Here is a 14,044-nt window from a genome sequence, read left to right as displayed (position 1 = left end):
TAAAATATTCAATGTTTATATGGAGCCACACATATTCTCTCTCTCCTTTAAAGTTGTCCTTATATTGTCCTTATTTCAAATATTATGATAAATTGAATTGTTTTTAGATGTTCAATCAGCTTTTTTTTTTTTTTTGAGAGGTTTATAAAGACCATGTAGCTACTTGGCAAATGGTTAGGAAATAATTTAAGTCTACACAAGAATACAGAAATGCATGCTGGATTACTACTCTGATAAAGCTACATTAACGTAGGGCTAAGGAAGGGACAAATTAATGTACGACTAGGGAATACTTTGTAGAGGAGTGAGTTTCTGGGTTTCTTTCTGTATCTTTCTTTCTCCCTCTTTCATGCTTCCTTCCTCCCTTCCTTTCTTCCATCTCCCCCGTCTCTCTCTTTAATTCTTTCTTCGTAATGCCACCATTTTTTCCCTAAAAAATTCAATTAGAATCTCATTCAATTAGATTCAATTAGAATTTCATTAGCCCTTTTGGTAATTATTGAAAAAAAACGGAGTTGAGTATGTTCTCCTTATCTTCAGACACCAGTACATCTTTTAGGAGTTGCCAGAGCCTTCTTTACTAACAACCAACTCAAGTAGCTCAGAGTTGCCCTTCCTCCATAAATCCCTAAATAGAACTAAAACCATACCCAGTGATGAGCAAACAATGACCTATATATTCATTTAGCTCTTGTGCTGCTCTGAATGTCAATTTTAGTCAAGGATTATTTTATGGGGAAGAAAAATTATGCCCCCTTTTGAGGTAATCATTTTTGTTTGCCCGTTTTTCTGCTGCAGGACACTTCTGATGCATTTCACTTACGTTTCACATGTTCCAGCATTTTCTACTGACCCTTTAACTAGAAGAAAATAACTGATAGAAAATGCAAGGAACTTAGTTCTCCTTGGTTACACAAACAAGGTCAACCTGAACAAAGATTTAATTTTCATCTGTAGTACTTCCAAGCTTACAGACCCCAGAGTAGAAACTGAATGTAGATTATTAGTTAGGTTTTATAAATTATTCCCACTCTGATTCTTCTTTTCCCATTCTGATTCTTAAAAATGGCTACAGAAACCATTTGGAATTTTACGGAATTCTCATAACTTCCTAGTCCAATACTCTTGTGTATAACACAGGACTTTGATTTATAAGTGTATATTCTTTGCATACTCAGATAGATAACCTAATTCTGAGATTAAAAAATATATATATCTTTCTTTGCACATGCCTTTATATTTTCTGCATTTTCTCATTCAAAGTTGTATCCAAGACTTTTCCTTTTGTATTTTACTGAGAAAAAAAAAAGATGATAATAATTGAGGTTTAAATTAGCACTATTTTCGATCGAACTTCCTGCTTCTCCCTCGATGACCTCCTACCAAGCTTCTTCCTTCCCTCTCCCCAGATCGAGGGACTGCAGTATCTGCTTCCTAATTACTCCAGCTGATATGAGAGTGCTTATATACTTCTCTGCCTTCTGTCTCTTATATGTATATTTTCTTCTCTCTGTCTTTATCTTTTATGCCGCTGCCCCATTTGTTTTCACAGGCCACTTATGAGTTCAGAGCTACTGCTAAGGAAGAGCCCTGAAAATGTTCGTCACGTATTGATCATACCTTGAGAATCTTGCACATAATCTCATACACGGAGAATGTTTTCTCTGCTCGGGTCCAGTCCCACGTTGTCACCTTGAAAAGATGAGAAACTGACATGTCATCTGTTGTAGAAACACACTCCCTAGTTCCCTCTTTATTGTACTTAGATAATATGGCACACCATGACACTTTCCCACCTGCAGTACATGATCTCAGTTGTGAAGCTATCCTCATAGAGGTCCATGTGTGGTGTTTTGGTGTCCTCTCTCTTAGGCTTTATTGCCATTTCTCCTCCTCTTTCAGCAAATGTTTTCTATTATGTGTAACCATCTCCATTTGCCCAACGTATGTATATATTTTAAATACTGTATGATTTACATAAAAATACCAAGGATTTCTATTTCTCACGCACAGTAATTTCCCAGTTTACCAACCAGTTACATACAAAGAAGCGTCCTAAATATAAACACTGGCTTTAATTTTTTAAAAAAGACATTGTTTATATCTTACATTTGAAACGTGCATTTGTCTGTCTACTCGTATGAAATTATTCAGAGTAGGAATATAGTAAAATGTATAAATATTAATAGCTTTTTTTCCTCCTTTCCGGGTGCTTTGAACTTTGTATAGACATAGTCATTCAAAATAACAGCAGGTCAGATTCGATATTTCCAAAACCCTATGTAAGTGAGTGGTCTGGCAATTGATATTCATATTCAATAAATATTTATTAAGAATCTACTGTTGTATAAGGTACGTGATTCCAAAAGAAAGACCTTGGGTGCAATAGGTACCCATACATACTTAATACAAAGTCCAATGACTAGAATACAGATATCAAAATGCTACTTTTTTTCCTTAGACATACCTGTGTCAAATAGATAATAAGCACATTTTGACTCTCATAAATGCCTGAACAGAAATGCCTTCTAGATTTTTCCAGGGTTATAAAGTAAATATTTAACGCCAGAACATATATCTTTAGTAAGATATTTTCAGAAACATTTGAGCTGTTTTCTATTTTTCCCCTGTATCTTATTTGCAAAATACAGGAAAACCTTGGTTTGTGAGCATAATTCGTTCCGGAAACATGTTTGTAATCCAAAGCACTTGTATATCAAGGCAAATTTCAAGAACCATTGGCTAAGTCATGATCATGTGACACTCGCTGTCGAGTACCACGTGAATTACAAGACATCCCTTGCTGATCAAGTTAAAATTTACTAGAAATGTCTGCTGCCCTGCGGAACACTCGCAGAACAGGTTGCTCGCGATCCACGGTTTTACCGTATATTGGTAATACGCTATTTACCATTATCAAATTGATGTCACTCTGTCATGATAATACGGGAAAAATAAAAACTGTGTGACAAAAACGCTTACCGGAGGTGCCAGAAACTTGTAAAGACAGGATCCCCTCAGGGCTAGAAATGTTGGCGAGTATGCTCGATCCTGTAGAGGATCTTGCTCCCGTGCTTCACACCAGCCCATGTAGACTATCTGTAGGAAAATGGAATATGATTCGCTGTCAACAAAAGTCTCATTACAGATGCGTACTTTGTGTATCTTGGGTATTTTAATTCTCCCATAACATTATCAAATGAATTGATGAGAAACAATACATACGCCACATAAGCTTTCCAATAAGTGGATGTGAACCACTCCCGAGAGCTTACGTTTCCATCAGCACTTATCAAGCATTTGTTTATGCAGTCCAACTGGGCATGAGTAATATTTCCCCCCTCCACCACCGCTACTATAAAAATGTTTCTTCGTAATGAAATTTGTCAACTTATCCTACCCGTTTCTCAATTAGTGGCATTTTACAATGAGGATGTGCTCCCAGGATAAAACTATTTAAGAGGGTAAAGGAGATAAGTCAAAAAGAGCTACCCTATGTGATGACCACTGGTGTGGTATACCACATCTCTCCTCTACCTGACAGGATGGGATGATAGCTTTTCTTGATTTAGTCACCAATCTAAGATGAACATAGATTATTCAAACATTATTTATATATCAAATGGCAATGACAACAGCTCTTTGGTCTTTAGATCTTAAATATTGGTGGATCAATTCCCAAAAAGAAATCATGGGAGATAAGCCACTCCTCCTCCAATCATTTGATTGTTCTGAAGCTCAAACATATACATAAGCATTTATTCAATGAAATTTATATTCCCAAAAATGTATACACATACGTCATTTCATTTATCTCTTACCACAACTTTATGTGGTAGACATATCTGGGAGGATATATTTCCCAGATCATGTCATTTACTTTGGTTTTATGGTTGACAGAATGTTCTTTCCTACTCTTAGACTTTTTTTTTTTTTTTTGCTATGAGATCTGTCGTGACTAATGTGATATTAATGCACATGACAAAAGTAAGTTGTAGTATCTTGTGCTTCTGCCATTGCCATGAAGAAAGCATACCCAAGATGGAAGCACGTGGAGCTGGCCAGAGCCAGAATTTCCTCCTGGACCCAAGCCTAGCCACGTCCAGCCTAGAGGCTAATTCCAAACAATCAGCTCACTTACAGAGAGAAATAAAACACAGAGAAATAGACTTCCCATGCTCATATCTTAGAGGAATTATTGTTATTTTTTAGAAGAATTATTTTTAACAAATATTCCTAATATCCAAAGTGACCATCCCTATAAAGTCCCAAAGCCACTCCTTGTGGAAATAGAAAAAATATCTTAAAATTCATATGGTACTACAAAAGACTGAATAACCAAAACAATATTGAGCAAGAAGAACAAAGCTTGAGACACTTTACTTCATGCTTTCAAAAAATATTACAAAACAAGGGGCGCCTAGGTGGCTCAGTCGGTTGAGCATCTGACTTCGGCTCAGGTCATGATCTCACCGCTTGTGAGTTTGAGCCCCATGTTGGGCTCTGTGCTGACAGCTCAGAGCCTGGAGTCTGCTTTGGATTCTGTGTCTCCCTCTCTCTCTGCCCCTAACCCACTCACATTCTGTCTCTGTCTCTCTCAAAAATAAATAAACATTAAAAAAAATTACAAAGCAAAGTAACCAAAACAGTAAGATACTAGTGTCAAAACAGACAGATAAAACTAATGAACAGAAGAGAGAGCCCAGAAATACACTTACGCATTTCGGGTCAGCTGATCTCCAACAAAGATCAAGAATACACAATGGGGAATGTATAATGGCTCGGGAAAACTAGATAATCACATGCAAGAGAATCATTTTAGATCCTTATCTCACACCATATGCAAAAATGCATTAAACTCAACTCAACTCAAAATGAATTAAAGGCCCTAAAGCCATTAAACTACAAGAAATACAATTTTAAAACATTATGTCTTTCCTGTGTATCTCCCGAACTGGATGCAGTTAAAAAGACAGGAAGACACACATTTTCTTGAGGACATGCAGTAATGTAAAAGCTTGTGTAAATCTGGTAAGTTTGATTCTCCACTTCTAACATCAACTCAACACAAATGTGCATACATGTGCACTAGGTACATGTATAAAAATATTCACGCAGGTTCTTCTTCTTAGTCCCACCTATGTATCAATAGTTTGAAATATTAATAAACTGTGTATCCTCAAAATATTTCATAGATGAAACTAGCAATAATTTATGGTAAAATAAATACATCAGGCAAATTAGTAAATTAGAGCTATCCGGAACAACATGAATGAATCTCACAGAACATAATGCCAATTGAAGGAAGTGGACGTGGAATAACACATACAAGTAATTTGTTTCAGATAAACGAGTCTTTTGGAATGCATTTCTGGTTGGGAAAAAACCAAAAAAGTACTAGAGTGAAGCAAGACAATCACCACCATAATTGTCAGGATAATGGTTACGTTAGAAGACAACAAGCTAGTTGTTACTGGGAGAATGCAACCTGGGGAGAAAATGTGAGTTGCTAGCCATCTGCTTTTCTTGACCTAGAATGTGGTTATGCTGGGGTTCGGCCTTTGGATAATCAAGATGCAGATCTCTGACTTATGAGCTTTCCTTACATGCATTATGTTTTACAAAAACTCATCTAAAACAGCACGCAATGTGTATTCTTAGTAATAGCTTTATAACAACCTTAAACTAACAGAGAGTTTTGTGAGTATTCTAGGAAGAAAGTATTCTGATAAATACGGTTTAAACTGCACTGTCATTATTGGGCCACTGCAATGGGATAGAATTTTAGTTATTACAGATTATATCACCTTCAATCGTTAACATCATTTCACAATTAGGTCAGAGTCTTTCATTTAAACTCATGTTGATAAAACGTATAGTTTCTCTAGGCTGATGACTTCTCTGTATTGGCAGGAGAAAAAAGAATCGAGTGGTATACATAACCATGAAAAGGAAATATTTCAGCTTCTTAAGGCTATGAAATTTGAGTTTGTTGTCTCTTCCTGCCTCTATAATTTGCTGGAAGCTGAAATATTAGGAAGGAGATACTGGTATTTTTCAAGAAATATCAATGAATACAATTTTATTATTTTGAACTGAGTGGAGCCTTGGGCGAAGAGCTCAGGATATAGCTAATAAAAATGGGATTATCCGAGCTGTAAGGGGGATTTCTTCCAGGGAATGCTTGCTCTCCAGGCCAAGGATTGCCCTTATCATCTTCTGTTCCAAAACAAGGAAGCAAAGTTCTTAATTGTGCAGAGATTTCTAAGGCACTTTTTGATTTTCATCATTACCGGGACTCTTGTGAAATAATTATAAGGTTGAGGAGACCTAGACATTTTTAGTAAATGCTTCCCACACATGTCACAGCAAATGATAATTCTAAAGAAAAACTGTATCACTTAATCTTTAAAAAAATTTAAAAACCCAAATGGACAATATAGGCATGAGTATTTCAAAGGGGATATTTTAGAAGCAAGGATAATTAAAAGGGAATGGTTTTCCTTGCATATGAAATGACAGGAGGACTTCCACATGTACAATTTTAAGATAAAGATTTTAGAAGCTTGCCTATTTTTCGGCTTTATTGAGGTATAAATCAGCAAATAAAATTATAAGATATTTAAAGTTGCACATTGCGATGATTTGATGAACACGTATACTGTGAAAGGAGTTCTCCCATCTCGTTGATACATCCATCACCTCATATATGTGTGTATTTTATTTAAATAGATAAGAACATTTAGGTTCTACTCTGAGCAAATTTCAGTTACACAATACAGTGTTACTTAACGTCACCATGTTATACATTCGATCCTCAGACCCTGGGAGGGGGGGTCTAGATGAACATTTGCACCTTTATACCAACCTCTCCCCAGTTCCTCTAGCCCCTGGCAATCATTTTTCTACTCTCTATTTCTATGAGTTTGACTTTTTTTTTTTTTCACATATAAGTGACACTATGAAGTATTCATCTTTCTCTGCCTGGCTTCTTTCACTTAACGGGATGCCCTCAAGTTCCATCCATGTTGTCAAACAGGATTTTCTTCTTTCTCAACGATGAATATATGTCTCACATCTCCTTTATCCATTCATCTGTTAATGGACACTTAGTTTGTTTCCATATATTGACTACAGTGAATAATGCTACAATGAACATGGGAGTTGCAGATATCTCTTGGAGGCCCTATTTTCATCTCCTTTGTGTATACCCCCAAAAGTGGGATTGCTAGATCATATGGAAGCTCTATTTTTAATTTTTTGAGGAGCCTCCATACTGTTTTCCACAATGGCTGCACCAATTTGCACTCCCACCCAAAGGAGACAAGTATATCCTTTTCTCCACATTCTCATTAGCTCTTGTTATCTCTTGTCTTTTGGATGATAGCCATTCTAACAGGTGTTAAGGTGATAGCTCATTGTGGTTTTGATTTGCATAAACTTGCTTATTTTAAATGGCGTGTGTAATCAGCTGAAAACACACCTGATATGTAAAGCTTGCACTGCACAGCAGCATTTTATTTTTAAAATTTTTATTATTTTAAAACTTATTTTATTTTACATTATTTCTCCTCTTTTAAATACTTTAATTTTTAGGGCCATTTGACATATTTGAGTGGAAGGTAGAGATTTCCCATAGACCCCATGCACCTCTCCCACTATCAACATCACCCACAAGTGTGATACATTTGTTACAACTGATGAACAATTGATACGTCATTATCAGCCAGAGTCCATCCTGTCCATTATGGCTGGCTCTTGGTGTTGCATATTCTATAGGTATAACAAATGTTCAATGACACATATCTACCATTATAGTATCATACAGAATCGTTTCACTGTCTTAAAAACCCTCTGTGCTCTGCTGATTCATCGCTCCTCCCCAATCCCTGGAAATTACTGATTTTTTTACTGCCTACATTATTTTACCTTTTCTAGAATGTCATATCTTTAGGATCATACAGTATGTAGCCTTTTTAGATTGATTGCCTTCACTTTTTAACGTATATTTATGGTTCCTCCATGTCCTTTCATGGCTTGACACTTCATTTCTTTTCAGTGTTGAGTGATATTCCATTCTTGGGATACACTACAGTTTATTTACCCACTCATCCACAAAGCCATCACGGCTGCTTCCAAGTTTTGGCAATAGGAACAAAGGTGCTATAAACATTAATTTGCAAGTTTTTGTCTGTACATAGGTTTTCAGATTTTTTTTTTGATGTTTATTTATTTTTGAGACAGAGAGACAGAGCATGAACAGGGAAGGGGCAGAGAGAGAGGGAGACACAGAATGTGAAGCAGGCTGCAGGCTCCAGGCTCCGAGCCGTCAGCACAGAGCCCGACGCGGGGCTCGAACTCACAAACAATGAGATCATGACCTGAGCCGAAGTCAGACGCTTAATTGACTGAGCCACCCAGGCGCCCCTGGACATAGGTTTCCAACTCATTCAGGTATATACCAAGGAGTGTGGCAGCTGAAATGTATGATAAAAGTATATTTTGTTTCGTAAGAAACGGCAAAACTATCTTTCAAAGTGGATACGCCATGTTTTACTCTCACCAGCAATGCAGAGTTCTTGCTTCTCCGCATCCTTGCCAGCATTTGGCATTGTCAGTGCAGGGGGTTTGGCCATTGGAGTAAGTGTGTACTGGTATATTATTGTTCTTTTATCTTTTCATTCTGCTGATGACATGTAATGGGGAGCATCTTTTCGTATGTTTATTTGCCTTCTGTGTATCTTCTTTGGTGAGGTATCTATTACCGTCTTTGGCCCATTTCTCAGTTGGGCTGTTTTCTGCACTATCAACACGGAACCTGATGCAAGACTCAAACTCACACACTGTGAGGTCATGAGCTGAGTCAAAGTCGGACTCTAAACCAACTGAGCCATCCAGGCGCCTCTACTTGGATTGTTTTTTTTTTTTATTGCTGAGTTTTAAGAGTTCTTTGTATATTTTAGATAATGGTCCTTTATTAGATACGTTGTGCAAATATTTTCTCCCAATATGTGGCTTGTCTTATTCTATTGATATGGTCTTTTGCAAGGTAAATATTTTTGCTTTTAATGAATTCCATGTTAGCAATGGTTTCTTTCCTAGATCCTGGAAAGAATCTTTGGTGTCACCTCTGAAATGTCATCAACATAGTCAAGGTCATCTAGATGTTTCTCCTGTTATCGTCTGGAAGTTTTATAGTTTTGGATTTTACATTTAGGTCTGTAATCCAGTTTGAGTTAAATTTTGTGAAGGGTGTATGGTCTATGCCATGATTCTTTTTTTTTTTTTTTTTTTTGGCACATGGATGTCTAGTTCTAGAACCACATTTTCAAAACTCTGTCCAGAGAGGATCCTCAAAAATTTTTGTAAATGGATTACCTCCTGACAATAACAATTAGACAGAGAAAAGAAGATGGGAGACCACCAGTCTGACTGAATCTGTGACCATAGCTCATATTCGGAACATGGTAAGAATTTTCTTTTTTTTTTTTTTGACCTTCTCCCCTAAACAAATTGAAGATACTGCAGTTGGATGGGTGAATTAACTTACTGTGTTATTTAAGTTGCAAACCAATTATCTGACGAATTGAAATCAACTGCCCTTATCTTTCAAATCTTTGCAAAACTAGAAATGCAATTCTAGAGGCAGTCAAAAGTTCACCTATTCATTTTTATAAATCCCAAAACATCCCTGCTTATCTTAAAAGGCTTATCACTAGCATTCTTCCCTGTGTCTCTGAGATGTAAATGTTAAAGTACAAACTTCTGGGAGGTAATTCTTACCAGAAGAAAAACAAAAGATAAAAAATCATTTAAACTTTGTTTTAGCCAATGGAATGAATGAGCAACCTCATTTACCAGAAAAACAACCTAGAAACAACTTCTCTTACAACTGGTAAAATGGAAACTGTAAGACCCCTGTTTATATCTGTCTGTATGCTTAAGTGTGTCTATAAATGTGCATTGTAGATGTGTGGTATTTTCTACTGCTGGATCGTATTCTAAAATTAATTTGTAAATGATCTCTATTTAATTGATTTAAAGAAATAAGCACCTATATGAATTAATATCCATAAGAATTCTCAAAATATAATAGAAACTAAACCAAATGCTTTTCAGGGTCACGTGATTTGGCACAGTCTTTGACAAATAAAAGCTAGTTAAAATTTGCTTTAATTAAAATAGGCATGTATTCAGCATATCAACAATGATATATATTGCAGACAGCTTTTATTCTACCTAGGTTGTGTTACCTGTCAAAAAATTTGCCAGTAAGAAAAACAGCTTGGAACAATGAGTGACTTTGTCAAATTTCCCATGAAATTTTTGTGGGTAATCTAAACATAAGTGTTATGAACACGTATATTAAACAGATGTAAGTAGGGTAAAACGTTTTTAGGTGAACTTTTTAAACAGTTTCCCCAACCTTTTAATATACCTTGAAACCTTAAAGTTAAGTTAAATGATAAGTTAAATTCAATGAATACTCATTTATTTTTATTTTTTAAAGGATTTTTTTAAGTTATTTGTTTATTTTGGAAAAGACAGAGAACATGAGCAGGGGAGGGGCAGAGAGAGAGGGAGAATCCCAAGCAGGCTCCACACTGTCAGTGCAGAGTCCCTTAGAGAAACTAAAGATATTTGAGTCTATTAGTAAACACGTATTATGCCATGCTGATAAATGTTCTATCAAAAAAAGCATGTTTCTAGAAATCATTAAAAGTATTTATATTTTCACACCATGCTAATGTAAAAGATAGTTCACAATTGCTTATTTCTTAAAGTTCCTAAAGGTTAAGAATTCTAATTAATAATGTCATTAAAGCTAGTAGAAAAAACAAGGGAAGCAACTCCGTATGCAAGAAAAGTAGGATGTATGCTTTTGGCAAAAGAAAAGATGAGGGATGGAAATACATTCTTGTTGAGGGAAGAGAAAGTAATTTTGTGCTAATTTGAGGCTGGTTATTTAAAGAGGGAAAATACAGGATGAAATCTGAATGTAAAAAAAGAAAGTTGTAGAATGTGTGTGGAAAGGGAATCTTTGAAAAAGAATGTTAATGTGTGGTCAAACTGGCTAGAATTAAAACGAATTTATTTTAAAATGGGTGTTAGCATCAAAAGTTCACTGGTGCAGGTTGTCCCCAAGAAGGCAGCAAAGTAAGAGGACCCTGGGCTTGTCTCCTCCCACAAACACCACTAGATAACTATTAAATCATCCTAAGTACCCCAGAAATCCACATTAAGACTGACAGAACAAACCCCATACCTAAACTGAGAGAAGGGACTACATCAAAGAAGGTAGGAAGTGTGGAGATATGGTTTAGGGGAGAAATGGATCACGTTTGCCATGGAGGAGAGGGAGCCATGGTCTCAGAAAAGGGTGAAAGAGAGAGACGCATACAGGGGAACACAGAGAACTTTTCCTCAAAGCCAAGACTTAGAAAACACGAGGGGCTGAATGTCGTGTGTTCTTGCAACTAGCTAGCAGGGATTAACCCTTGGGATGTTGTTTTATTATTTTATTTCATTTCATTTCATTTATTTTTTTTTAAGTTTATAGAGTGAGCATGAGTAGGGGAGGGCAGAGAGAGAGGGAGAGAGAATACCAAGCAGACTCCTTGCTCAGCAGAGCCCAGTGTAGGACTTGATCCCAAGATCAATGCCAAAATCAAGAGTCTGACGCTTAAACGACCGAGCCATCAAAGTGCCCCTTCAAGGCTGGAATTTTATTTTATTTTTTTTAAATTTGAGAGAGAGAGAGAGAGTGAGCAGCAGAGGGGCAGAGAGAATGGAGGGAGAGAATCCCAAGCAGGTTCCGCACTGTCAGAGCCGCACCCGATGCAGGGCTCAAACTCACAAACCCTGAGATTATGACCTGAGCCGAAATCAAGAGTCAGACACTTAACCAACTGAGCCACCCAGGTGCCCCAAGCCTGGAATTTTAAAGGTCATTAGGCTTGGCTTCAGTAGAGCTCAGAGGGCACTGCCCTATTCCTGAAGAGAAGGCAGGCAAACAACCTGGGGTGGGCAGGGAGGTCCTTACCACAGAGATAAAAAAGTTAAAAAAGAATCAATCAGAGATGAAGAGTGCAATAAACAATATTGGAAACAGGCTTAATGCAATGAACAGCAAGCTGGAAAAAGCAGAGGAACAAATTAGTGGCCTAGAAGACAAAATCATGGAAAATAATGAAGCTAAACAAAAGAAAGAAAGAAAAATTACGCAACACAAGAATAGACTTACGGAACCCAGTGACTCCATCAAATGTAATAACATTAGTATTATGGGAATCCCAAAAGAAGAAGGGTAGGGGGGTGGGCGGCAGAAAATTTATTTCAAGAAATAATAGCAGAAATCTTCCCTAACCTGGGGAGGAAGGAAACAGACATCAAGATCCACCAGGCACAGGGTACTCCAATCAAAATAAAAAAAAAAGCAGGCCAACACTAAGACATATTGTAATTAAATTTGCAAAATACAGTGAAAAAGAAAAAATCTTCAAAGCAGCAAAAGAAAAGAAGTTTTTGACTTACAAAGGAAAATCCATAAGGCTAGCTGAACATTTCTCAACCGAAATTTGGCAAGCCAGAAGGGAGAGGCATGATGTATTCAAAGTCCTGAATAGTGGGGCGCCTGGGTGGCGCAGTTGGTTAAACATCCGACTTCAGCCAGGTCACGATCCCGCGGTCCGTGAGTTCGAGCCCCGCGTCGGGCTCTGGGCTGATGGCTCAGAGCCTGGAGCCTGTTTCCGATTCTGTGTCTCCCTCTCTCTCTGCCCCTCCCCCGTTCATGCTCTGTCTCTCTCTGTCCCAAAAATAAATAAAAAACGTTGAAAAAAAATTAAAAAAAAAAAAAAAACCCAAAGTCCTGAATGGGAAAAAATCTGCAGCCAAGAGGACCCTATCCAGCAAGGTATCATTCAGAATAGAAGGAGAGAGAGAGAGTTTCCCAAAGACTAAAGGACTTCGTGACCACTAAAGCAGCCCTGCGAGAAATATGAAAGGGGATTCTTTGAGTGCAAACAAGGGACCAAAAGTGACACAGACAAGAAAAGATCAGGGAAAATCTCCAAAAAACAGTGGCAAAACAAGTAATAAAATGGCAATAAATAGATATCTACCAATAATTACTTTGAATGTAATTAGACTAGATGCTCCAATCAATAGGGTGTCGGAATGGATAAAAAAACAAGACCCATCTACATGCTGCCCACAAGAGACTCATTTCAGACCTAAAGACACCTGCAGATTGAAAGTGAGGGGGTGGAAAAACATTTATCACGCAAATGGATGTCAAAAGAAAGTAGAAACACTTATACCAAACTATACTTTTTTGTTCTTGTGTTGTTTTTGCCCTGCTTTGGTGTCAGTGTAGTTCTGGCCTCATGGAATGATTTTGAATGTGTTCCTTCTATTCCATTATTTGTAAGGTTTTAATAAAGATTGCCATAAATTATTATTATTTTGTTAATGTTTGTTAATGTTTCACCAATGAAGCCATGTGGTCTTGGGCTTTTCTGTGTTGGGAGAGTTTTGATTCCTAATTCAACTTTCATTCCTGTTATTGGTCGAAGAAGGTTTCTTATTTCTTGGATTCAAGATTCACGATTCAGTATTGGAATTTACTGCTTTTTTTCCCCTAGGTTATCTGATTTGTTAGTATATACTTGTCCATATTAACCTATTATCACCCTATGTATTTCTGTGGTTATCTATTTCATTGTTTTCTCTCCCATTTCTCATTTTGACATTTGGATCTCTTTTTTTCCTAATGTAGTTAAAACATTGCCAATTTTGTTTATTTTGGGGGGAAAACTGGTCATTACTTTCAATGTTATGTTGTTTATTCTGGTCTCTATTTATTTTTTATTTTTCTTTGTTATTTCTTTCCCTTACTAAATTTCAGCTAAATTTCTTCTTTTTTTCCAGTTCCTTGTGGTGTAATGTTAAGTTCTTTCACTTTTTTTCTTAATACAAGCATTTATAGCATAAATTTCACTCTAACATCTGCTTTTGCTACGTCCTATAGGTTTTGAAATAATGT

General features: G+C 36.8%; 1 protein-coding gene across 2 annotated transcripts in view; it reads right to left on the bottom strand.

Moving 5' to 3' along the window:
• The window catches only part of SNTG1 (syntrophin gamma 1), a 340,050-nt gene that overhangs the window by 80,527 nt on the left and 245,479 nt on the right, over nt 1-14,044 (bottom strand). For both annotated transcript variants that reach the window (XM_047842783.1, XM_047842784.1), the window contains exons 12-13: nt 2,983-3,099; nt 1,621-1,692 (exon numbers count right to left, since the gene is read on the bottom strand). In XM_047842783.1, coding sequence (XP_047698739.1) covers nt 1,621-1,692; nt 2,983-3,099 — 189 coding nt within the window. The remainder of the gene's footprint in view (nt 1-1,620; nt 1,693-2,982; nt 3,100-14,044) is intronic.

Source organism: Prionailurus viverrinus, chromosome F2, assembly GCF_022837055.1.
Source record: "Prionailurus viverrinus isolate Anna chromosome F2, UM_Priviv_1.0, whole genome shotgun sequence".
NCBI lineage: Eukaryota > Metazoa > Chordata > Mammalia > Carnivora > Felidae > Prionailurus > Prionailurus viverrinus.
Note: the sequence above shows the minus strand (reverse complement) of the source record. Positions and strands in the feature narration are given on the sequence as shown.